General features: G+C 34.1%; 1 protein-coding gene across 5 annotated transcripts in view; it reads left to right on the top strand.

The window, feature by feature from the left end:
* The window catches only part of ROBO1 (roundabout guidance receptor 1), a 1,191,260-nt gene that overhangs the window by 1,093,592 nt on the left and 71,243 nt on the right, over positions 1-26,425 (top strand). For all 5 annotated transcript variants that reach the window (XM_030939682.1, XM_010368545.2, XM_010368544.2 and 2 more), the window contains 7 exons: positions 8,139-8,147; positions 12,699-12,823; positions 15,263-15,434; positions 22,157-22,362; positions 23,970-24,051; positions 24,234-24,402; positions 24,487-24,653. In XM_030939682.1, coding sequence (XP_030795542.1) covers positions 8,139-8,147; positions 12,699-12,823; positions 15,263-15,434; positions 22,157-22,362; positions 23,970-24,051; positions 24,234-24,402; positions 24,487-24,653 — 930 coding nt within the window. The remainder of the gene's footprint in view (positions 1-8,138; positions 8,148-12,698; positions 12,824-15,262; positions 15,435-22,156; positions 22,363-23,969; positions 24,052-24,233; positions 24,403-24,486; positions 24,654-26,425) is intronic.

Below are 26,425 nucleotides of genomic sequence, written 5' to 3'. Positions count from 1 at the left end.
CATGGAATTGGTTGTTTTATCATTGTTTCTATAAGAAAATAAAATACAGAGCAAGTTATTTTCCCCCAAACCTTTTTATAAGTATGAAACTGCTCATATATGAGCAATTATGTATCTATGTTCATCTAATATATCAATACATATATTGTACACTTAAATCATTTCTTGTTAAAAGTCATTTTGTTTAGGTCATAGAGACAAAACATTTCAGAACCAAAATTACATTAGAGTAAGGTTTAACTCTTTTTAAAATTACAAACAAGTCATCCAATGTAGTAAAAAGTTGCTATTTTTACATTTTAAGAGCTGGAGAGGCCGGGCACAGTGGCTCATGCCTGTAATCCCAGCACTTGGGAGGCCACGGCAGGTGGATCACCCAAGGTTATGAGTTTGAGACAAGCCTGGCCAACATGGCAAAACCCCGTCTCTACTAAAAGTACAAAAATTAGCCAGGTATGGTGGCTGATGCCTGTAATCCCAGCTACTCAGGAGGCTGAGGCAGGAGAATCACTTGAACCTGGGAGACAGAGGTTGCCGTGAGCCTAGATTGCGACACTGTACTCCAGCCTGGGAGACAAGAGCTAAGCTCCGTCTCAAAAAAAGAAAAAAAAAGAGCTGCAGATACCAGCAGAATTCTGATACTGCCTGTCTTACCTGATAGGTGACCTTATGAAATTTACTTAATCTTCACTTTCTTTCTTTTGCAAAATCGAGATATTGAATAATTCCTTACAGAGCTGCTGAAGGGGTTCCTCATGTGTGATCTGACACACAGTTAGCTAAGACCAATGCCTTCTTACTATTAAACTGAGATGGAGAATGTTTTTGTAATTTATGCAGGATCACAGGCTTGATGCCTTTTGGAGAGAATCTTGATCCAAAGTTGTTTAACTACCAGTTGAGCAATGTTATCATTACGTCCTCATGTACCTTAACTCTGGACCCTCCGTGAAATACGCCATTTAAAGATAGACTTCCAGTTTTCAGATAAACCAATTCTTGAGCACCTTCTGTGTACAAAACAGTCTGCTGGGTACTATGAAGGATGTACAGATAAATACGATGTGGATCCCATCTTCACAGAGCTCATTATAGCCTAGTGAAGAAGAGAGAGATACACACAAATATCTATAGTGTCAGTGGAAAATGTATGAAAAATGGACTCTTAAAGATAGCACTAAGTGCTTTCAACTGGGCTATTGGCACATTACTGTCATTTCTTCCACCTTTCAACCGGTATTGAAAATGGGAGTAACAGCATCACCTTGAGAAGTTCTAGAGAAATAATGGCAAAAAAATGAGCAAATACTTGCTCACGTGGAGCACACAGGCTAATTTCAGAGAAACATAAAACAATCATACAAATGTATCATTTTAACTATAATATGTGCTCTGAGAGGCAAATTAAGGTTGCTATGAAAATACATAGCATTCTGATATGATTTAGTTCAAATTTAGAGGTAATTTCTTGAAAAAGTATTTTTTTTAACTGAGCTCTAAATACTGAATAGTAATTATATGGGTGAAGGGGGAAGATCCCAGGGTATAGTATAAACAGAACTAGAGGCAACAGGGGGTGTGGTGTACCCAAGGGCTGAAGGAAAGCCGGTAGGGCGAGGTCAAGGAGAGGGAGAAGAGGTGATATGAGAAGACACTGAATTGTTTTTTTTTTTTTTTTTTTTTTTTTGACGGAGTCTCGCTCTGTCGCCCAGGCTGGAGTGAGTGGCCGGATCTCAGCTCACTGCAAGCTCCGCCTCCCGGGTTCACGCCATTCTCCTGTCTCAGCCTCCCGAGGAGCTGGGACTACAGGCGCCCGCCTCGTCGCCCGGCTAGTTTTTTGTATTTTTTAGTAGAGACGGGGTTTCACCGTGTTCGCCAGGATGGTCTCGATCTCCTGACCTCGTGATCCGCCCGTCTCGGCCTCCCAAAGTGCTGGGATTACAGGCTTGAGCCACCGCGCCCGGCCTGACACTGAATTGTTACACAGCAAGGCCACATTAAGAATTTCGTTTTCTATTTTAAAAGTAATGGGACCTTGCTGAAGGACTTGAAGCAATAAACAAAACACGAAAACAAAGTGTAATTATATTATTATTATTATTACTTTGAGACGGAGTCTTGCTCTGTCACCCAGGCTGGAGCACAGTGGCATAATCTCGACTCACTGCAACCTCTGCCTCCCAGGTTCAAGCAATTCTCCTACCTCAGCCTCCCAAGTAGCTGGACTTACAGGCACCCACCACCACGCCTGGCTAATTTTTTTTTTTTTTTTTTTTTTTGTATTTTTGGTAGGGATGGGGTTTCCCCATGTTGGCCAGACTGGTTTCGAACTCCTGACCTCAAAGTGATCCACCCGCCTCAGCCTCCCAAAGTGTTAGGATTACAGTGTTAAGCACATGAGCCACTGCCCCTGGCCTTTTATTTTGTTTTAATCCCTCTGGCTACATCATAAGATTGGACTGGAAAAGACCAAAATAGTAGTTCAGGTGAGTGCTGTTGGATAGCTTGGGCCAGAATGGTGGCAATAAAGATAGAAGGAGGTAGATGGATTGGATAAATGGTTATAGTATAAACACTGTGGAATTTGTGGTTGATTGTGTATTTCCAGGAGGAAAGACAGGAAAGATGTAGGTTTCTGGCTTTCTAAGTGGACCTAGGGAATATTACCATCAAAAAAGTCCTAAGATATGTGTTGGGTGACGTGCACATTGTCATAGATTGCTGTGTACTTGCATTTGAATTGTGGATTCCTTAGTAGACAAGTAACTACCAACGTGTATTAACTGCTTTTGGGGAAAGTAACAATATTTTTAGAAAGGAAGAATAAGAGCAAGAGTACTAACCTTTTCTGAGTACCTGTGATATGTCAGGCATTGTGCAAGGTACTTTGTATATATGGGGTGAAATAAATATATGTTAGTGTTCTGATAAGCTTTAAGTTGAATAGCTCATCTACAGCTGGGCTTCTGAATCCTGGCACTGTTGACATTTTGTGCTACATCATTCTTTGTTTTGGGGAGGTTGTCTTGGGCCTTGTAGGATGTTTATCGCTATCATTGGCCTCTGTCCACTAAATGCTAGTAGCTCTCAGCCTTCACCTTCTTCCCCACATCAGTTGTGACAGCAAAAATTGTCTCCAGAACCATTGTTCTACAGAATAATGAGAGATATTTAAGTGGAGGTGAAAAGTTCATAGTATTTTATGTATCCATTAAATATATTCTAAAAATGGCCTCCTTTATCTCTTTATTTTTATGTCTTAAAAGTTGAAAGACATAATGACAGGCTTTTAAGTTAAACTCAATCTTTTCCCCCAAAAGAAATCGTACCTAGTATTAAAATATCCTGAGAGTTTTTAATTGTTAGAGATATTGTCATTCATGAGTATCTATGTATATAATTTTTCCAACATACCAGTGACTGGATTTTGTCAATTCAAATATAGATAGCTTTACTACTTGAGAATTTGGGCTCTTGTATTTGAACAGAAATGTGTTTCTTCCAAAAGTTTTTATTTAACTCACTACCTTACTCCATTCATATTCTCTGGAATGTGGTGTTTACAATTCTAGTGCATCAGATGTGTTAACTGAGCTCTGCATTCAAAAAGTACTATAGATGAGAATGGGGGAAAAATCACCTCAGTTTAAGGATTCATTAGAATTTAGCTACTAGCAGTGAAAACTTATATCTATGAATTAGCAGGAGAATTCCATAGTTGAGATGATTTCATTTATAGCCCATAAAAAAAGCAGCTGTTCTCTGATATTTACTAATAGGATTGGTCCTATTGTAGATACATTCACTTTACAATAACATATTCTATAGAGTCAATCTAGGAGTTTGTAATACTTAAGTTATTTTAGGCCTAAATACTGTAGCAATCTTCAGTCATTATATTTTTTTAAAATTAAATGTTTCTGAATGTCCATACAATTGAAATCATAGCACAGAAAGCACTTTAAGATTCAATTTCTCTGTTCCTCTGCCAGACACGGTTATATCTAAACTGTTGTGGCCTAATGGAAATAAATCCTATTTTAAAAGACCTCTAGAGACATCATAGTTGGCAACCAATTCATGGTTCAGTGACCTTTTCTGTTAACTGCTTCGTTTCTAGACTTTCTTTACATTGTTCATGCTATTATTTAGGCCCATTATCATCTTTTCTTCTGGCCTTGGTAGTTATAAAAATTGGCTGGTCCCCATACTTATTAGACATAATCTGAAGACTTCTTAAGTATCTATTCAACTAACTTATTTTCTTTAGATGAAAAAGGTCTTTTCCTCCAAACTCTGTATAATGTTTTTCCAAACATTTATCATCTTTCTGACTCATACACATGTCTCCTGAATGTAACAAGCAGATAGAAGATAAAAGAGGAATCTTCTTCCTCCTTCCCTCCCTCCCTCCCTGCCTCCCTCCCTCCGTCTTTCCTTTATTTCCTTCCTTCCTTTCTTTGACTTCCTTTCTCTGTTCTTATCTTATTTATACCTAAAGATTACTGTCTGAGGAATGTATATTCTTAGTATACAAAAGATTTCAAAACAAATAAATAATTTAGAACACTATGATATCACATTCATAAAGGAAGAAAGTATTTTATTCTAAATGGTAGTGACTGTGTGTGTGTGTGTGTGTGTGTGTGTGTGTGACAGAGACAAAGGGGGGATTCTTGTCAAAATATACTGTTTTGATGTTTCAAAAAAGATGGATATTTTGTTCAACATATAAAGATTTCAAGTGATGAAACAATTAAAATTGATTTACCCTTAAAAATAATTGCAGTACTTTTTAATTGCAAAAATAAATTTTTCTAGCAGCATTAAGTCTGTGTTATTACCTGTTAGTTTCCAGGTCTTTTTAAAACTCTAGCTGAATATTCTTAAAATATTTTTACCATCATGAAGAATTCTTTAAGACTAGTTTATGTATATGCATGTAGTAATGATTTTGGTAGTAATGATTTTAAGTTAAACAACTATTTGTGGCAGTTTAAATGTAAAATCAAACCTATTTTGTATCCTATTGTGTATTCTTCTAAAATAAAACGTATTTTGTATCCTATTGCATATTCTTCTAAAATCAAATGTATTTTGTATCCTATTGCATATTCTTCACTAGTAACTGATTGACCAGTAAGAAAATTTGTACAGAGAGTTGGATATTGTCAGGAGGCCTAGAAGTCAGTCTATGGTGAACCGCCTGTGACTTTGAGAAAGTTCTTTAACAATTTAGGTTTTCTGTTTTCTCATGCAAAATAAGATTGGACTGTAAGTTCTAAGGTCACTTTCAGTGCCCACATTTTATAGTTTTGTTAGAGACAGAAACGGACAGGCTTTTCTCCTCTCTTAGCAAGGAAAGGGACTTGGGATACAGGCGCCTGCAACCTTAAAAGCAGAAAGGAATGAAGTTGAGAAAGGCCATGAGAAGGGTTGGAGTGCAGCCTCCCATAAATGTTGAATGTTAGAATATAATGAATGAACAGGTTCCAAGTTACTCTGCTTTTTTTTTTTTTTTTTTTTTTTTTTTTTTCTGATTCTTTGTGCCATGTCCAATAGGACAATAATTAAAATCTGCCTGTTTCATAGAAAGGACCATATTCTCTGTATGGAAAGGAAATCCTTTTACCTGACCTTTGGAGAAGTGTAGAGAAAGGAGAAATATGGGGAAAACTTAAATAAATTCCTATAATTTATTCTTTAGCAGAGAAAGTTAGGGATGGTAATTTTTTTCAAGTGAGTGAAAGGATTTTGTATAGTCCATATTAGTGACTTCTATTTGTTTATTGAAGGTAGAACAAATGAAAGGGGGGTTAAATTCTGAACAGACAGTCTTTCCTTTAGGTAAGAGGATTCATTTCTTGATAATCAGAGTTGTTAAAAACTTAATGACCATTCAAGATAGACTCCTCTCCAAAACCTCTGATGTTTTAGAAGCTTCTATGTTACATTATGTTATTAGATAACTTTTAAGATCCTTAATAGGCTATAAAATGTTTTTCTTTTTTTCTTTTCTTTTCTTTTTTTTTTTTTTTTTTAGGCAGAGTCTTGCTTTGTCCCCCAGGCTGGAGTGCAGTGGTGCAATCCTGGCTCACTGCAACCTCCGCCTCCCGGGTTCAAGCGATTCCCCTGCCTCAGCCTCCCAAGTAGCTGGGACTACAGGTGTGCGCCACCACGCCCAACTAATTTTTTGTAATTTTAGTAGAGATGGGGTTTCACTGTGTTAGCCAAGATGGTCTCAATCTCCTGACCTCGTGATGTGCCTGCCTCGGCCTCCCAAAGTGCTGGGATTACAGGCGTGAGCCACCGCGCCTGGCCTAAAATATTTTTCAATTATCATCTGTCATTGATGTGATATGCAAATTACATTAGTCTAAAGTTCTTAAACCCATTGATTTTAATTAATAAAAGGATTCTACTCCTGTGGGTTGACTGCTAGTACAAACTACAAGCAAGAAAAGGGCGCTTTAAAAATTTTAAATTAGGTAATTTCCAATAATTTTTTTGTTGTTTTTAACATACATTTTTGAAATGTTTTAGGAATTTTAAATTGCTGAAAGTACATGAAAACATTTAGGAATCATTTCTCTACTTTTCTGACTTTAAGGATTTATTTTAACTGCTTCAGTCTAATGGGATCAAATTTATTTTCACAGATTAATCCAAAAGATAATCCTGTAACTTTTTGTTATCTCAAAGCAAAATTCTGTTGTTACAGTTTGTCAGGTCCTCTCTTTTGTAGTGCCTGAATATTTCTTACTGTCATTTAAAACACATCATCTGTAAAGTGTCAAGAAATGTAACCACGTTCTATCCATTCTGTGTTTTTGAGTCTGGGTGGCATAACTGGAGATGCTATAATAAACATTAAGCCTGTGTAAATGAGAAAGTTTCTTTTTAACTTTTCTAACTTGAGTGAGTGAAAAATTATGCTTAGTTTTTTTTTTCTCTGTAATGAAAAATAAAGACATTATTTTACTCCTGTTGAAGGGAATGTGTGAATTAAAAACGGTTCTAAATTGCCTTTAAATTTTGTGTATGGTACAAAAGTATGCAAGAGAAATTTTATCTTTGTTTTATAACTGTACCACTTAACAACAACATTCTTTAGCATTTATTTAAACTATAGGAGTATGTATCAGGTCTAATTAATTTTGATTTGCTGAAAGCTATTCAAGTTATTTATTTGAGTAAAATATATTGTAGATTTCTACTGGGACTATTATGAAAAAGTTCTGCATTTGACATGACAGTAATTATATTAGCTTATAAAATAGAAACAAAATAACCATTTCCAGTATTTTAAATATATATTATTTGAGCTTTCTCTATTAAGATGCCTAATGTTTCAACATTAAAAACAGAAAATGTAATTATGATTTATAGATAAGATTATAAAGTTTTCTTAGTTCTCATAATTTATTCACTTTTTTCTATGCACTATCTCAGTTAAAAAATATGCAAGAATTTAAATGCAACACCTTTTTAAAGGCTTGCTATTCAATTTATGGTCATAGGCCAGCAAAACTTGGATGCTTGTTAGAAATGCAAAATCTCCGGTCACACCCCTAATCTGTAGAATCGTAATCTGTATCTTAACCAGCTCTCAGGGTGACTCATGCTTATTTGAGTATGAGAAGCATGGATTTCAGTTTCATAGAATACTGTTGGCAGGATACACCTTTTAAAAATTGAACTGATGATGAGTTGTGGGATGTAACGTTCTTTTTTCCAAAATGCTCAATTTTTGGTTTCTGTGTAGTTTTAGCAGCTAAGATTTATAATGTTTTTAAGCCCATTACATATTAGTTCTCTAACCTGTCATCTGGTAGCAACATGTAAAGTTATTTTTAAATGTTTTATAATTTTATAGCTCTCATCCATTGTAGCTCTGCCATTTAATCATAGTAGAGAATTTAAGCTTCATTTCTATTTTTCTTAAATTATTCATGATTATACCTAAAATGCTAACAAATATTCATTCATGGGCAGTGTGAGCCATATATTCAAATATTAACATGTTCTTTATCTTAAAAGAAGAATCATTGTTAAGTCAAATCTTATTACTTTTCTGTTTCATTTTATGTTTCCTTATTTTTATTTATTCCATGTTTTCTTTTTTTGTTTTGTTTTAGTTGGGTCTGGTAAGTTGACATTTTATTGGCCATCTTCTAATCACCGTGTCACTGTGACTGGAACTTCTCTTCCCCTTTCCATCCATACCCTTCCATGTCCTTCAACCAATCAGCCTCCATGTTTCACTTGTCATTGGCCACAAAGACAGACTGCACAGAGTAAAGTCTGCAGGAAGTATGGGTAACTGTGACAAAGAGTGAAGGTAATGGGGTTGCTAACTTTATATCTTATTAAATTAAATGTTGTGTGATCTGCATCCTTTTATTTCTTCTCTCCCGAAATAAGTGATAGGATTGTATCTTGGTTAAGTACTGTTCCAATTTATATATCGCAAGATTAAACAAAAATACATGCAGAGAATGATTTAGGTTCTTTTGGTTCAAAATATATTTGTGAATTCACATTTGTCTATCTGAGTTTTTATAACTATTGCTCTATAACAGTCATTAAATAAGTCCTGTTTGAGTAATAGCCTTGCACTTAGGACTGTTTGCACTCGTTTTCATTTCTGTGTGTCAGATTCATTTCATTTTGTGTAGGAAATAATCCCAAGATGTGTCCAAAGTTTATCAAAATGTACTTTGATAAACATTTCTCCCCATATAAATAAATGAGCCACCAAGTTTCTAAGTGCTTACCTTGGAGGAAGGTCCAATCATTTTATAAGGTCACTAGAAAGCAATTTTTAGATAATTTTACATGAATATGCAAAAGAGTATGCCAGAGAATAACTTTGACCCCAAAGACTCTCTCTCACTGTTTTTAAGTTAAAAAGTTACAATAGGTCTGGCATGGTGGCTCACGCCTGTAATCCCAGCACTTTGGGAGGCTGAGGTGGTTGAATCATTTGAGGCCAAGAGTTCAAGAGCAACATGTCCAACATTGCAGAACCCCGTCTCTACCAAAAAATACAAAAATTAGGCATGGCGGTGCACGCCTATAATCCCAGCTACCTGGGAGGCTGAGGCAGGAGAATCGCTTGAACCTGGGAGGCAGAGGTTGCAGTGAACCTAGATGGCACCACTGCACTCCAGCCTGGGCGACACAGTGAGACCCTGCCTCAGAAAAAGAAAAAAACAAAAAATTCCAATAATATTATAAAAGTGACTTTTCATATTAATACAGATAGGATGGATTGTTCAATAATAATGTAATATCTGGATTTGAAAAAATAGGTTTTTATGTGCTACCTTACAAAAATACATGTAAAGGATGATATATAAACATAAAATAATGAAGATATAAAAGCACAGGATGATAATTAAGTTGAATATTTATATAATTTATTATGTATTATATAATCTATATTGTATAATTTTATTGATACAATAACAAAAATACCTAAATAGACTAGAAAGACTATTAATAAAATGGGAAAATATATTTGCAACATATAGGAGAAATGGCTGAAATTGTAGCCTATCAACAGTTCTTAGAAATCAGAAAGAAAATCTGAGTTCATGAGCACAATATCCACAACAAATCAGATACCAATGACAAGGTAGTGTGAAGAAAAATGTTTAACATTTCGAATCGAAAATTGTTAATTAGGAGGAGAATCTGTTGTTAGTTTGGCAAAGATGTTAATGCTCGATGTTTGTGAGGTTGGGAGAAAAAGCTATTTGTAGACTGTGAGTGAAAGTATTAGCTGATTCAAAACATTCCTGAGCATGGTTTAGCTATACTTGTTAATACATCCTGGATCTTTGCCTATTTTCAGACCTTGTAACTCTACAGCTAGCAACTAATTTTGATTATACTTGTCAGAAGGATGTTAATATTACCATTATTTTTAACAGTGAAAATTAGAAATAATCTAAATTTAAAACAACTGAGATTGGTTCAGTAATTAAAGGTAATTTGCTTATTGTTTATTAAACAGTCCTTAAAATGATTTTTTATTGGTATGACCCAATTTCTGTGGCAGATGTATGGGTAGGTTTTCTCTTCTTCCCTTTTGTCTAATTTTCCAAATTTTCATCCCTGAACATAAATGATCTTGGTAACATGATTACGTATTTTTGATTACGGCAAATTTAAATTAAAATTGTAGCTTTCAAAAAACATTCCAAACTTTCATCATAAACATTAAGTGGGCACATTTAATGAATGACCTTCTCACTCTAAATAGATAGATAACAATGACAGATGGATAGATAGAAGCATATTTAGGTCATTAAATTTTTTTTCTTAGAGATATATCTACTACAACTGATACTTAAAAACACATGTAGAAGAGGGTTTTTAAAAGTTATGTTTCTAAGACATATCTTGTGGCTGATGTCACTGTTGATGTTGGCTTCAGAATATGCCTACAAAATACAGTAAATTTGTTTCCAGGCAAATATCCTGTGTGGAAGGATTGCTTCAGGATGAATGTAGTTAGCATAAGGGTTTGTATTCCTTGTTCTCAAGTAAGTCTTTGAGGTTTGAGGAGAACTGGCATTTTATAAAAGAAACATAGATTCTGGCACACATTCTTAAACATGCTTCTGAGATTTAGGAAAGAGACCACCCGAAGTTTTTTACTTAACTAAGTGGTTTGAACATTTATATTTTCCTACTCAAATTCCTTGCATATTGGAAAGTCATATTCTCCCCCTCATCTAATTAATCACTTGGATTTCTTTTGCTGAAGCAAACCAAACTCCAGTCTGAATTTAGTTTATTATCCAGTCAATCCTTTCAATTTCTTGGTCTGATTTTGACATCAATTATTCCAGCCCTTGATTAAGGAATAGAATGCTCCTGTATGGATTTGTGCTGGAGGAAAATCCCTGAGCAGTGATGCACTTGCCTATTATTATACCTGGGTAATGATAGTGTTTGCTAAATTCATGAGTAAGCCATTCAATTACAATCACAGTTTTGAAAAAATTATAAGCTAGAACTTCAGTGTTACCAAATTGAACTTAAACTATGTTTCCTAACTTTGTATTTTCTTCCCTATAAGTTAGAGGATGTTTGAAAGCCTTTGACCTGATTTTTCAGGTCTCCTATAATTTTCTAGTCAAATGTTATAATTTCTACTAAACCTCAATTTAAAAAAAAAAGAGTATAGAAAAAGGAACACTAATCTAGAAGCTAGGAGTTCTAATTACTTTCTTCAATTTTGCCACCATGCAATCATCAAGTCGTTTTACATGTACTTTTTTTTAAAGGGGCTTTATATTTGAAATATATACATGTTTTTAATATGCATATTAAGTAGCTTTTAACATTTCTTTATGACCTGTAAATTCAAATACCCAGATTTAGGGACATTTCAGCTATTTTATTAAAATTTATAAATTTATAAAATCTATAACTTTATACATTTTATATATATTAAAATATATTTTACATATATCTGTATATTAGATGCAACTGACCAAGAAATTGTAAGTCAAAGAAAAGTATCTTTTCCAATACTGACCTTCATTAGCAAAGAAATTATACTCTTGTGAGCAGACTGCTGACATTTGTGAACATAATGTGAATATAATTTGATTCGTATTCACATTAAGGAGTTTCCCTAAGTGATTGATTTAAGTAACTCAACATACTTTTAAAGAGAAGGTTAGAAATAGTGTAAAAGTCTTAAAAAGTAGAGCAGACAAACCCTGTCCTGCAGAAACTATTAAATGTCGCTTGAAGCATTTGTGCACTTCAATTGAAACTGAGACAAGAGAGGAGAATAATTAGGTGTTTCAGACAGCTGATAAGAAATGGATTTGAAAAGTGTAAACAGTAGGTAAAAAGATTTACATTCTGTGCACATTTTTCCAAGCCCAAAGCTCAGCCCAAAAGCAAATACCTTTTTTTTTTTCCAGAAGTGACTCCATCAGCACACCTAACGTTTTCAGCTACCATTGAATTCAATGTAATTGACACAATTTTCTGACACTATTTACTGCTGGATGAAGTAGCCATTTAAATCGGTCTAAATCAAACAGTTTGGACAAAGCCGGCAGTATGTATAATGTCAGGATGAGCAGATGTTTCAAATTTGCCCTCATTTCCATATATATTCTGTTTGAACATGCCCTTGCCTATGTCAATGAAAGAGGCATTTCACTCCACTCTTGCTTTAAATTCATTTCTATTCAAATAATTGGACTGAAGATTTTAAATGGTTATAATTTGCATGGTAGCATTTCAGGAGATTTTGAGTTACAGTAATTTTAAGACCTTCCTGCATCAGGAGATCCTTGTGTGTATGATTAAAACTCATTCACCTTTAAGCAGCTCTAAAGGAGAAAAGATAATATTTATTCATAAAAAATTCAGGTATACTTAGAATGTATAGGGTCAAATTGTAGCTTTAGAATTCTTTTCAATATGTGGGTTAATCTTAGAAGGTCAGGTAATAAAAAACTTCATATAACAACTCGGTTTCATTCTCTAACCATGAACTTAACATTTTAGTTTCAAATTAAGGACAAGAATTGGTATATCATTACTGTTTTACATAACATGCTGTATAAAATAACAGCAGCACTTAGAATATAAGTGATTGTCTCAATTAGGACAATAACTACGTGCTTTTAATTCAGTGTAATTTGTTTCATCTCCTTTAGAACCTCCACATTTTGTCGTGAAACCCCGTGACCAGGTTGTTGCCTTGGGACGGACTGTAACTTTTCAGTGTGAAGCAACTGGAAATCCTCAACCAGCTATTTTTTGGAGGAGAGAGGGGAGTCAGGTACACCCTTTTCCTAATTTTTTTTTAAATCAGCAAAGATGGTTGCCACAATGTATGAGAAGAGAAACCAACATATTACTTAGTCATGCAGCTGTCACGTTAAGAGAACTGGGAAGTCCCTGAGTGCCCAGAACATTTTAGCAATGAGAAGGAAGACAACATTTTCTTTACTGCTTGAATTCTGAAAGCAATTTTCTCTGCCTAGTTTTGGTACACAAGGTAGTATATAAAGTTTACCTTTATTTGTAGCTCGGCCACATTAAAAAGAAAAACACTTTTTTCTCAATATTATCCAATTAATTATTATTTGTATTATTCAGGTATCTGGAATTATATATTAAAAGAGATTTATGTACATTTAAAACAGATGATAATTATTCAGTGATTTATCTGAAAGCTTCAGGAGTCTGAACTGCCTTCTGAATCATTAACCTGTATGAAATTATCTTTAACAGAGATGGTGTGTTAAATATAATTTGTTATATTCAAATGTGTTGAAAACTATCACATGCAGTCAACATTTGCTATAAAATCTAACTCTCTTTTATGAACTTCAATTTTGTATATGTATGGAAACTGAAATACAGAAATTTATACTCTTTTAAACTCTTAAGTTCATTATTGGACTTCAGTTTAATAAACAGGAAATCTTAGAAGAGTTTAAAATATCTTTTTGTCTCATCTCTTAATGATTAGCCTTCTTCAGTAAAACAAAAAACGTGACTGGGCACAGTGACTCATGCTTGTAATCTCAGCACTTTGGGAGGCTCAGGCAGGAGGATCACTTGACCTCAGGAGTTTGAGACTAGCCTAGGCAATATAGTGAGCCCTCATCTGTACAAAACATTAAAAATAAACAACTAGTGGGGCGTGGTGGTGAGTGTTTCTAGTCCCAGCTCCTCTGGAGGCTGGGGCAGGAGGATCACCGGAGTCCCTGAGGTAGAGACTGCAGTGAGCTGTGATTGCGTCACTGCACTCCAGCCTGGGTGAAAGAGCGAGACACTGTCTCAGAAAATAAGTATATAAAGCAGAGCGTTTCCCTCTACTTGTTTCTGATATGTATAAATAAACAATTCTCATTCATTTTTAGCACTTATTCCTGACCTTGTTTTATTTTGCTTGAATCAATCGTGGGTGTTTGTTTCATGGTCTTGCTTCTAATGTGTTCTTATAAAAAACGAGTCATTTACTGACTGCATTTACTATTTGGTAGGGAATGCTATCAAGTTCACCTTTTCTTCCACTTTGGTAGCCAAATATTGATTTGATTATGGTATATAGGCCCTTATTTGAATTCTAGTAACTTGGTAGGTTTTAACACATTCCATTTGGCCTCAAAGAACTAAATTTGCTGAAATCAAATTATAGACAAGAAAGAATGAAATATTTCAATAGGGCAGGAAGAATTTTAGTGCATTTTAGAAGGAATCTTTGGAGCAGTAATAGTAAATCCACTGGAATGTCTTCTTAAAGGAGTAATATTTTGATGGTTCATGTAAGTTATTTAAACATTGGATCAAATTTCCAAATAATTTAGGTTTTGTTCAATATTCCAACTCACTTTTCCCTAAAATGTTGTCATTGGACATATATCCATGGAATAGTAGTTAAACCTTTATAAAATAATGTATATTAAAAGGCACCAAAACTTTTTAAAAGAATTAATTTTGTTGTGGTAGGGAAAATGTTACTATTTTTTATTTCATGAAATTCAATAACATGATCTGTTATTTTATGTGACATATACACTAACTCTAAAAGCATGATCTTTTAATTAAATTCAACATATGAATTTTAGAAAATCCATAACAGATATTCTCACCAATTAACAAGAAAAACAAGATATGTGTTAAAAGTTTGGTACAGGTGACTGAACTTTTACAATGGATAGCTAACAGAAATGCTCATTGTGGTGCCAAAATGGTATCGTATCCTTGATTTTAATTTGTCAGAATTTGTTTACATTTTAATTCTTGAATATAGTAAAGGTTTTAGGATTAATAATCCTAGTAGTCATATATAGGTGAAGCAAGACTTTTGTCTTCGTTTTGCTAAATAGGTCAACATTTTTTACTATAGTGATAGTTACTATTCTTACATATCTAGTATTGCTTAAAAACAGATAGAAACATATATATCAATCTTGAGAGTTACTTAAATTTTCAAATGACCCTATACGAGGTTAGATTATTAAACATTGTATGTGTATATGTGTACATATGTAGATATTTACGTGCATGGACGTGTATATATGTGGGCATGTGATGGAAGCATGAAGCATATTTAGCTCATTTTTGCATGTGTATGTATAGAGATAAATATGCATATGTGTATGTATACTTTTATATGTATGTTTTTAAATGTAAATGTATAAATGCCAAAATACTGGAACCTAACAACCTATTTTTATTTTCCTCCATCCCAATTTCTGGGTTCTAGAATCTACTCTTCTCGTATCAGCCACCACAGTCATCCAGCCGGTTTTCAGTCTCCCAGACTGGTGACCTCACAATTACTAATGTCCAGCGATCTGATGTTGGTTATTACATCTGCCAGACTTTAAATGTTGCGGGAAGCATCATCACAAAGGCGTATTTGGAAGTTACAGATGGTAACGTGTAACACATTTTATTTCAAGATGTCCAAGTTTGGCTTAGGATCCAAAGAGGGTGCCCGTAGATATATTTATTCCCAACTTTATACCTTTTTATGGCCATTTTAGTGTAAAACCTAAGAGAGTGTTGATACAATAAATTCAAAATTATTCTTATTTTAACCTAAATGTATGATAAATTCGTAGCATTCAGTCAGATTCATAAAAACATAGCAATTATCTAAGGAGAAGTTTGTACTAAATGGCTGCATATAGGAATATATCTATGTTTTGGAAAACAAAAAAATATTTTGTAATATCTTAGTGTAAATTGCCATCTCTTCTCTTTCCTCTATAATTTGGGAGATAAGATGAATTTTTAGGTCATAAGTCCAAAATCTAATAGCTCACTACTTACAATAATGAACAAGTTTTCTTTAATGTGATTTTATTCTGTCAACTCCCCTAAACACGCTCGATTAATGCCAAACCTATTATAAAGACACAGTGCTGAACAAAATCTCCAAACTGTAAGATGGACAGTAGTGATAATTTGAGAAGAAGAAGATGAAAGAAGAAGAAAAAAATACACATAAATATGTTTTATTCTCTCTCTCTCTATATATAGGAAATATTTCTTCCTGGTCATTCTCTTACTGATGGTTTTAGGGATTAAGTAATTAATTTTGCTGAAAACCAATTTTTTTATGATTAGTGCTTTTACTGTTCTGTCCTACTTTGAGGCCATGAAAATATTATTCTATGTCTTCTTCTAGAAGTTTTATTATTTACACCTTTGAGATGCAAATTTTTGATCTATCTTGAGTTAATTTTTGTATATGGTATGAGTTCAAAGTCAAAATTATTTTCATTTCCCCCATATGAAAACTGATAATTCCGGCATAACTTACTGGAAAGACTATCGTTCCTCTCCTGAATTGCAGTGGCATCTTGTCACAGTTCCGATAAACATAGATTTGTAGGCCTATTTCTGGTCTATTTATTCTATTTGATGCCACCCAAAATGCTAGGATTACAGGTATGAGCCACCACGCCCAGCCCATATGTTGTTAATTATTGTAGCTTTATTCTAAGTCTTAAAAACTGGTAGTAAAAGTCTCCACCTTTCTTTTCTTGTTTTGGGTTTGCTATTGAAGATCATCAACATTTTCTTACAAATTTTAAAATAAACTTGTGAAAAGCACATGTACACACCCACTCCCTAAGCAAACAAAAAATCTGAATATTTAATTTTGATTTTATTTAAATTGTTGAATAACTTAAGAATTAACATCTTAATCTGAGTCAATTCAGGGAATCAGTATATATCCTACAAATATCTCTCAATTATTTAGGTCTTTAATTTCTCTCAGCAATGGTTTGGAGTTTCAAGAGTAAAGGCTTTGCAGATATTTTAAGGTGTTTCATGATTTTGATGAATATATATATTTATATATGTATACGCATGCAGTCATATCAAAAATATATACACAGTCACATCAAAAATCATATATATTATCTTTAATATATAGGAATAAAATTATAATAATATAATTTTATTGTTGAATTGTATGAGGCAAGTGCTTGAATGTACAATTGACTTTTTTATATTAATCTCGTGTCCAGCAACTTTGCTAAATTCACTCATTTTTAATAGTTTGTAGGTAGATTATTCTGAAATTTTTATGTACAAAATGTGTCAGCTGAACATAAAAAGTTTTACGTCTTTCTTTCAATATTTACACCTTTTATTTCTTTTACTTGTCCTACATTGCCTCTGACCTCCAATATCGTGAGCAGAATTGGCAATAATGGATATATTTTTCTTGATCCTAACATTAGGGGAAATAATTTAATATTTTACCACCAGATACAGTGTTGGCTAGGACTTTTGTAGATGTCTTTGAATTTCAAGAAGTTCTGGAGGAATTTGTTAAAACATCAGTTTCATTATTTTCTTTTCTAGTGTTCTCAGGATAAGTGTATATTCCTTAATGGCTTTACCATTCGTTATCTGCCTCACTGCAGGTTCAGTTCTGAATACTGTGTTGCTCACGTGCCCTAATCATTGTGCTTGCCATGCTTCTCCATCTTAAGTCTTCTGCACGTTGTTTCCACCAACGTGAAACTTCATTTCCTTCAAGAAGCATTCCCTAACTCTTCAAATTCAGGTTCTATCCTCCAGCCCCTGCAATACATACATAGATTGCATCCTATACTTTTTTGTGTTCTGTTTATTTTCCTATGTTCTTCATAAGACATGAAATTCCATGAAGGCAGGACCTGTGTCTCTCTAGTCCAATGCTTGCTGGTATCCAACCAAGATCTCTCATGTGGCAAATGCTCAGTAGATTTTTTTTTTTAATGAGTGGAGGAAACAAAGAAAAAAGGAAGAACAACTAGCTTTTGGTTAAGTGAGAATTCAACACTGGGATTGTCTCTCTCAAAACTCAAACTCTTACCCCTGTAGAGTACTGGCTCCAATAAGCTAGAATGACATAAAATATTTTTATAATGTCTTAAGTACATTACAACCATTAAATAATGATTGTGAAAGCCATACAGTGAATTTGATAATGACTGCTATAACCAATATATAGAGACATTAGAACATAGAATGGCACATACATTAATAATTGCAACTTTGTAAAGCAACTTATATATAGGTATACATTAAAAAAGATTTTAGAAAGCTGTGCTAAAGTAGTCTCAAATATCACCAGTTTTTACAATTTAAAGCAAAGGTTTTTATGTGCCAACTGGCATGGCATTATCACAAATTGCTTGTATTTGTGAGACTAGATCATGGGTAGACCTTTTATTAAGCTATAAAAAACAAAATCTCTAAATATCTGTGAATTTGGGATTCATCCCTCCTAGCCAGTTCAACAGTAAGTGTTCCGTTTCACCCTGCACACTCGGGGGGTTTTAAGGTGATTTTGTGTTTGCTGTTTTTACACTGTTTTTAAAGTTTTGTTTGCTTTATTTTGGAGCTTATTGATATTGTGAAAACAACTTAACACTGTGGTCTCATTCTTCATGGGTAAAACTAGAATTATTGCCAGTGCTGGAAATAGCAATATTTATACATTAGCAAGTCCAGAGGATGGCTAGTAGGCAGAGTACTTTGGGGATACTGTTTGTCTTTAGCTTCTTGACCTTCTTTACTGTTTGCAAACAGAGCAAAGACAAAGGCAGAATAAAACATGAAGCACGGAAGTAGCAGCTGCCTTTAAAATGTTGTGTTGACTGTAGCTGTGGTCTATTTCTAATAGCATTTGACTCAGAAACATACAAATTCATGTCTTCTATTTAACTGAACATCTTTCTTCTCTTTATTATAATATTAGAATGTAAGAAAACAAAGTTAATGATTACTACACAATGTATAAAATTTAAAGTCATTTGTATTCATCTCGCAAAATTCATAGATACATAGTGCATAGAGTGTTATATTTTATTTAGAAAAGTGATTTGCCATAGACTTCATGATCATTACTTTGAGGTGACAAATTACTATAATCTGATTATATACCCTTATTTTGGAGGGATTTTGAAGTCTTTCATTAAATGTGGGGAAAAGATAACTAAACTTTTACAAACTTGTGTAACCCTGCTGTAAAATATATATATAATATATATTACATATTATATATAACATGTATTATATAATATATTTTATTTTATATATTTTATAATATATAAATATTGCAGCAGGTTTACACCACCTGTTGTACCTGTTACACTGCTTATACCATCACTACCTCCACCACTATTATTTTTATACTGACAATAATGAGCTACTGTGACTAATAACAAGTTATAGGATAAGCTTACATAGGGCCAGGCACTATACTAGCAACTTTTCACATATGAACAATTTCAAATCTAACCATATTTTACCAGTGAGGAATCTGAGGCAGTGAATGTGAAGATGTGTACCCAGATTACAATGATAAATAGCAGAACTAACATGTTTACATCTCCAATAAGGTAGCTACTTACCATATGGGGCTATTTAAATTTCAATTTAAATTACTTAAAATGAAATAAAATTGCATATCCAGTTCCTCAATTACTCTAGCTACTTGGAGCTATTGGCTAATATATTGGAGAGAGTAGATATGGAACATTTCCATTGTATGGCACTAACATTTTCTGACTCCAAAGTCATTGCATTTAATCCTTTGTTAAACATTGCTGATTCTTAAACACTTCCTATTTTACTTCTGGATAATTCAATCTAATAATTCTAGTAGAAGATCCTAGACCTGAATATGAGGTTTGTCTCATTCTAAATTAAGGTTTGACTCATAAATGCAGTACATTCTTTCGTGTCTGTAAGTGTAAACAGTTTACGAGTATTTTATTCTACTTCATGACATCAAAAACTTGAGCTTCTCTACCTGAAAACATCAGATTGCTTTAATGTACTCTAAACATTTCTCTTCTTTTTTTTTTTTTTTTTTTTTTTTTTGAGACAGGGTCTCACTCTGTCACCCAGGCTGGAGTGCAGTGGCCTGATCAAAGCCCACCACTGCAGTTTAAACCTCCTGGGCTCGGGTGATCCTCCCACCTCAGTCTCTGAAGTTGCTGGGACTACAGGTGCACGCCACCGTGGCTGGTTAATTTCTTCTGTGTGTGGAAATGGGGTTTTGCCATGTTACCCAGACTGGTTTTGAACTCCTAGGCTGAAGCAATCCACCTTCCTTCACCACCCAAAGTGCTAGATTACAGGCGTGAGCCCCAGTGCCTGGACAAATCTTTCCTCTCTGATTTGCATAATAGTTTGTTGTTGTTTTACCAAAGAGGACACTAGCGATACTACAGTACATATATATGTCAGCCTTTTGCAGTTAGCCAAGCACTCGCTTATCTGTTCCATGTAACTATGCATAACAATGCCCTTCCTGAGCTATTTAGAAAAACATATTATTATGCTTAGTTTGTGGATTTAAAACAATACAAAACTGAGGCTTAGAGAATCTAAGGAACTTGCCCAAAGACATATGGTAGATGCTAGAGCTGATCCTTTTCTTTTATTGCTTTATTTTTGTTAAGTATGCATTGTATTGTAAATTATATAGAAACAATGACATCAATAACTGGGTTGGGATGGAATGGGGAGGTGTGGATGACACTAAATAAAATACAAATATCAAAGAACTGTAAGGATAAAGAACATTGAATATATTCCCAGATATTGGATTGTTTCTAAATATGGTAAGACTATCAAATTTAAACCATCCTTCTATTAGACTTAATTATAATCAGTTGTAAAGAATACTCCTGCCAAGTTTCAAACTCTAGCCTTCTAATTCACCCCTTGGTATTGCAAACTTCACCCTAGTAAACAAGACATAGAAGAGAATTGGAAGATTAGAGTGGAAATGCACTCCATTGCTTTCCTGTTTATCTTTTCTTTTCTTTTTCTTTAGTTTGCATGCACAAAACTAATATTTATTGCATGACAAATGAGAAACAAATTGAAGTGTGACTTCAGCTTGTGGAAATCTTTGATGCATAAAACTTCGAACATGACAGATCCAGCTTTGAAAATTATTGCCTCCAAAATTTAGTTACTCTGGCAACCAGTTTTCTTTAACCAGGCAACTTAGAATCTTTCTTTGTACATTCGTGTCTTTAAAAAATTTTTCATTAACATCCAGAATTTTCAAGTTGATTAATTAAAGAAAATTTCTGAAATTTAGTTTTTAAGTCCTTAAAAAAAAAAAACAAACCGTAGTTTCATATAAATTGCCTAAATCAGGGGATGGGAACGCCTCTTCGGTGTAGGATTTATTCTAGTTCCAACACAGTTGTTCTGTGTTTTCCCCTACAAAGGACTTCATGCCAGATAAAGGTTTTAGATTTTAGACTTTTTTCATGTAATCATAGGGATAATTGTATTTACACATAATAAAATTGCCTCTCGTTATTTTCCGTAGTACATTATAACTATTATCTAAGGTAACGGAGTTAGCAGAGGCACGTTCCCAATCCTATTAAACCCAGTAGAGAAGCACGGTATTTGCCAAGTTAGAACATCATTTTGACTTGTCTCTTTGGATCAGCCAACCAACAATGTATTTGGGCAATTTTCCAGTTTCTTTGAATTCATTACAATTGAGTAATTTTCTCCCATGTATATTGTAATAGAAAGAATTACAAGATAAAAAGACACAGGGAACTCAATCATACTGATTTATTAAATTATGAAACTCCAATGCAGTTTTTTGGATCCAAAATTGTTAAACATGCTGATATGGTATCATGTTTCTTTTTTTCTGTTGTAAAAACAGTTAGGAAATGTTAGTTTGGCTTTGCTTCATTTATTAAAATTTCTCTCATATGTTTCCTTGAGAGGAATGGTTTATTTTTTTGTTATGTTGTGTTTTTTCATATTTTTAAGTTTAAAAAGTACAGTATACCATTATCACAACTCTGTATCTACTTCACCATCCACACTCCGAATTCCTGAGCTCTTTAAATAGGCCTCTTGACAATGCAGCCAGCTCACTGAGTGGCTGGTCATTCGAACGTAGCACATTGTATCTCCTTTTAATATTCTGAATCAGTGTATCCTGTAAATGCATTTTGGATAATGCGTGTCTCCTCCTTTAATTACGTGTTTAATTATCTTTAGTTTGTTTCAAAGCCTAGAGCAACTGCTGTTGCTTGGATGATTAGAAAATTGCTTCCAGTTGCAGAAATCTATTTCCTGTTGTTTCTTCTGGCAGTGATTGCAGATCGGCCTCCCCCGGTTATTCGACAAGGTCCCGTGAATCAGACTGTAGCTGTGGATGGCACTTTAGTCCTCAGCTGTGTGGCCACAGGCAGTCCAGTGCCCACAATTCTGTGGAGAAAGGATGGAGTCCTCGTTTCAACCCAAGACTCTCGAATCAAACAGTTGGAGAACGGAGCGCTGCAGATCCGCTATGCTAAGGTACCTTGGAATGGCACCTGGGGTCTCCTGTTTTGTTTCACTTTGTTTCTGCCTCCAACAACTGGCATCGAAATTTCAAACTTTGCAGTGAATGAAATGTTAAATGAAGAGTAGTAATATATGTTTAATTTGATGTTTTATTTTTTTCAGATATTTCATTGTATATGTTTGAGATGATTTAACTCATAATTTAGTCCATAGCAGGTAATTTAAGATTATATGGAGGAGAAGAAAAAAAAAGGATTTCTGAGAACCTACCGAGGAAACTAGATGAGGGTTTGTGAGAGAATAAATGTCTTCAAAGTAGTGGTATGATGTAGTCCTTCCATAAGGCATCTTTTAAGATCTTTCCCTGTATCATTTTATGTGCAACTATACTTCGATAGTTGTTCTATTGTAAGTATTTGTTTCATCATTTTGCAATGGCAAAACTATATATGCAACAAAAGCCATAAAGTCATGTACACACCGAGTGTACAATTCAAATCAGAATGCTAAATGATGGAAAACCCACAGGTTTGTAGGAATCATTTAAGGATTTACTTTCACAGGGCATGCCATCCCATGCCTGCTCTTTCAGGGCATGCCATCCCATGCCTGCTCTTTCAGGGCATGACATCCCATGCCTGCTCTTTCAGGACATGACATCCCATGCCTGTTCTTTCAGGACTTTATTGTTTTCATTTTTCTTCTTTTTTTAGGTCAAGATCAGACCAGCTCCTGAGGCATATCAAAGAATGGTCCTGACAGCAATAAACATAACTTTCTGTTGCTTGATTTCCTAGTGTGGGTGGTTCCTTTGGAGTACGGGATCCGCATCACAGTTCACTTTAAGTGCCACAATGGTTAATATGTTGTGCTACTTTGTGACTTGTTTATTGCATTGCCAGAGCAAGATGACAACATTGTTTCTTTATCAGATGTTACTTGAAGACAGTTATTAGCTTGAGCAGAAGTAGATGGGTTTATTCTGCTGCTGCTGATTTCACAATTGAACATGTGACCTGTTTGCTCTCTGTCAGTCAGTTTTTAAAGGGGAGCGAGAGTGTTCATTCCAACTCGAGTTTGGCTTTGTACTTCTTACACTGCCGTAAGTTACAGGTTTTAAAACCCGGGAAAGTCAATCTTTTAAGAAAAAATTCTGTGATTCCCATCCTTTTTCTGTTGATCTCATATATCCATATAGGTATAACTGATAAAATATGAAGGCAAGAATAGCCATTGGTTAAGCTTTATCAGCCTTATTATATGACTTATTAAACATAAAGATATATTTTAGCAATAAATATTAATGCTTTGAATTTGAAGAGTTGTATGCCTTACCTTAGGAATTATTGTCCCTGAGACTGATGATAATATATGCTAATGCAATTAAATATTTCTTATTCTACCATTAGAACAATCATATAAAATCTCTTTTTTTCTATATTGATGTAATATTTTCCCTCACATTCAATAAAAATATATTCAATTAAGGAGAAGTTTCTGGTTAGTGAATTTTAATGCAGTTATCCATATTCATGGATCACATACAAACCTGTAATTGCTTTTCCAGCCCAGTGAGTTCTTGATTTTTCCAAATATTTATTTTTTGTCTGCCTTCTCAGCTGGGTGATACTGGTCGGTACACCTGCATTGCATCAACCCCAAGTGGTGAAGCAACATGGAGTGCCTACATTGAAGTCCAAGGTAAATTAAATGGTATATTTCCCTTAAAGTGAAGCTTAAAATGCAGTTGTTTACTTACTGGGATATTAATGAAGTAAATGTCCTGTTCCCTGAGTAGGTGTATGAATATGTTATCTGCATTTATATGCTTACCTGTGTATGTGTAAACATCTTTTATTTTGGCCTTTTTTCCCATTTTTTAGAATTTGGAGTTCCAGTTCAGCCTCCAAGACCCACTGACCCAAATTTAATCCCTAGTGCCCCATCAAAACCGGAAGTTACAGATGTCAGCAGAAATACAGTAACATTATCATGGCAACCAAATTTGAATTCAGGAGCAACTCCAACATCTTATATTATAGAAGCCTTCAGGTAGAGTGAAGGAGATGCTTCCTAGTTGTTCTTTTTTGATTCGCCATTAAATACGCATGTTCTAACCTGTGTGTCTGTCCTTAGCCATGCATCTGGTAGCAGCTGGCAGACCGTAGCAGAGAATGTGAAAACAGAAACATTTGCCATTAAAGGACTCAAACCTAATGCAATTTACCTTTTCCTTGTGAGGGCAGCTAATGCATATGGAATTAGTGATCCAAGTCAAATATCAGATCCAGTGAAAACACAAGGTAAATATTGATTTACTTAACCCTGTGACACCTACTTATCCTTAGATGTTATAAATGCACAAATGACTTGTGTTACATGCTACAATTGTACATTTACAATCTGTTGTTCAGGTTGCCCAAGTTGCTTAATTAATTTTTAATATGCAAACACAGTGTCTACAAACTTTATTATTTTCTGGACTGAGCATACACACATAAGATGGATTAACAAAGAGAACTGTTTCTCATAAAATTACAAATATACTAAGACAAAAATATGATGTGAGGAGATGGAAAGTAGAATGATGGTAACCAGAGACTGGGAAGGGTAGTAGGGTGGCTGTGGGGAGAGTGGGGAAGGTTAATGGGTACAAAAAAAAAAAAAAAAGTTAGATAGAATGAATAAGATCTAGTATTAGATAGCAACAGGGTGACTATAGTCAACAATAATTTATTGAACACTTTTAAATAACTAAAGTATAATTGGAATGTTTGTAACACAAAAAAAGGATAAATGATTGAGGTGATGGATACCCCATTTACCCTGATGTGATTATTAAGCATTATATGCCTATATCAAAATTTCTCATGTACCCATAAATGTATACACCTGTTAGGACCCATAAATTTAAAAATAAGTGAATATTTGTGTATTCCATTCGATTTCCTGAATTTTAAATATAGTAACATATAGGTGTACAATCTTAGTCATATTATAATTGTATTTAAAATTAACTGAGTTTTATTTATATATAAGTTCAGTACTTATAACCTTCTGGATGAATTTTTAGATTACAATCCTAATCAGATAATACTCTCTTGAGATCACGTGAATGTAGGAGCTATCTGGAAGCTTGTTATTAATTCCTCTGTCCAGTTAAACTCCAACAAGCATGGAGAAAATACTTTAGGTCTTTATTTTGTTTGACCTGTCTTTATTGTCAGTTATATATGAACCATGATATAAGAAACTTTTAAATGAAAAACACCTACGTTTTGGTCAAAGCTGGGTTCGAAAACCAGATAAAAGCAAAACGGACATGTTTAAAGCTACTTCTAGAACATTTAAAACTGGAAATTTTCTTCCTTTGGACCAAATTTTGGGTATTCCACATTTTATCTTTTGTGAACAGAAATTACTTTTAGCTTTTAACAGACGGATTATTTTCATCTCTCCACACTCTTGCTCATCCTATTATTTTAGTGCTCTAATAGGAGTAAAATTAATATACTGGAAAAAAAAGATGAATTTGAATCATCCTTGACCTTTTATTTTTGGGAAAAAAAATACGTGTCATTGTAAATAAAATGTGCTTGTTTTTATATTAGTAAAGAAAGGTAATTTTAGAGGGGAATGATTCGAAGTATAAAATTATTTTCTCAACATACAGAGGGATAGTGTTTCTATCTTAAGGAAACAAAGGAAAAAAGAAAAAAAATAGACTTGGTTATTTTAATAGAAACAAGTTATACACGAGATGACTGAGACTTAAACTCCTTTGTTGCTGGTTTGGGAGAGGGGTCTGCCAGCCATGTTGCTGTTTTGTTACTTGAAGTATGTACATAAACAGTCTTTTTGGAAGCACTTCTCATTTCAGAATTTGCAGAAAAAGCACACCAAGTTGTAGAGCATGCCCAGTGTGTCTCTGGTGTGAGTGTAACACACCCATAGCTCCTACTTGCTATTATGAATCACCTCTCCAGGAGCTTTACTATACTTGCAGCCTGCCTTAAGGCAGTCTGGGGTTTTTGATATTAGATACACATTTGTAAAGAATGTAGACCCAATGACA

This window comes from Rhinopithecus roxellana, chromosome 1 (assembly GCF_007565055.1).
Source record: "Rhinopithecus roxellana isolate Shanxi Qingling chromosome 1, ASM756505v1, whole genome shotgun sequence".
Taxonomy (NCBI): domain Eukaryota; kingdom Metazoa; phylum Chordata; class Mammalia; order Primates; family Cercopithecidae; genus Rhinopithecus; species Rhinopithecus roxellana.
Note: the sequence above shows the minus strand (reverse complement) of the source record. Positions and strands in the feature narration are given on the sequence as shown.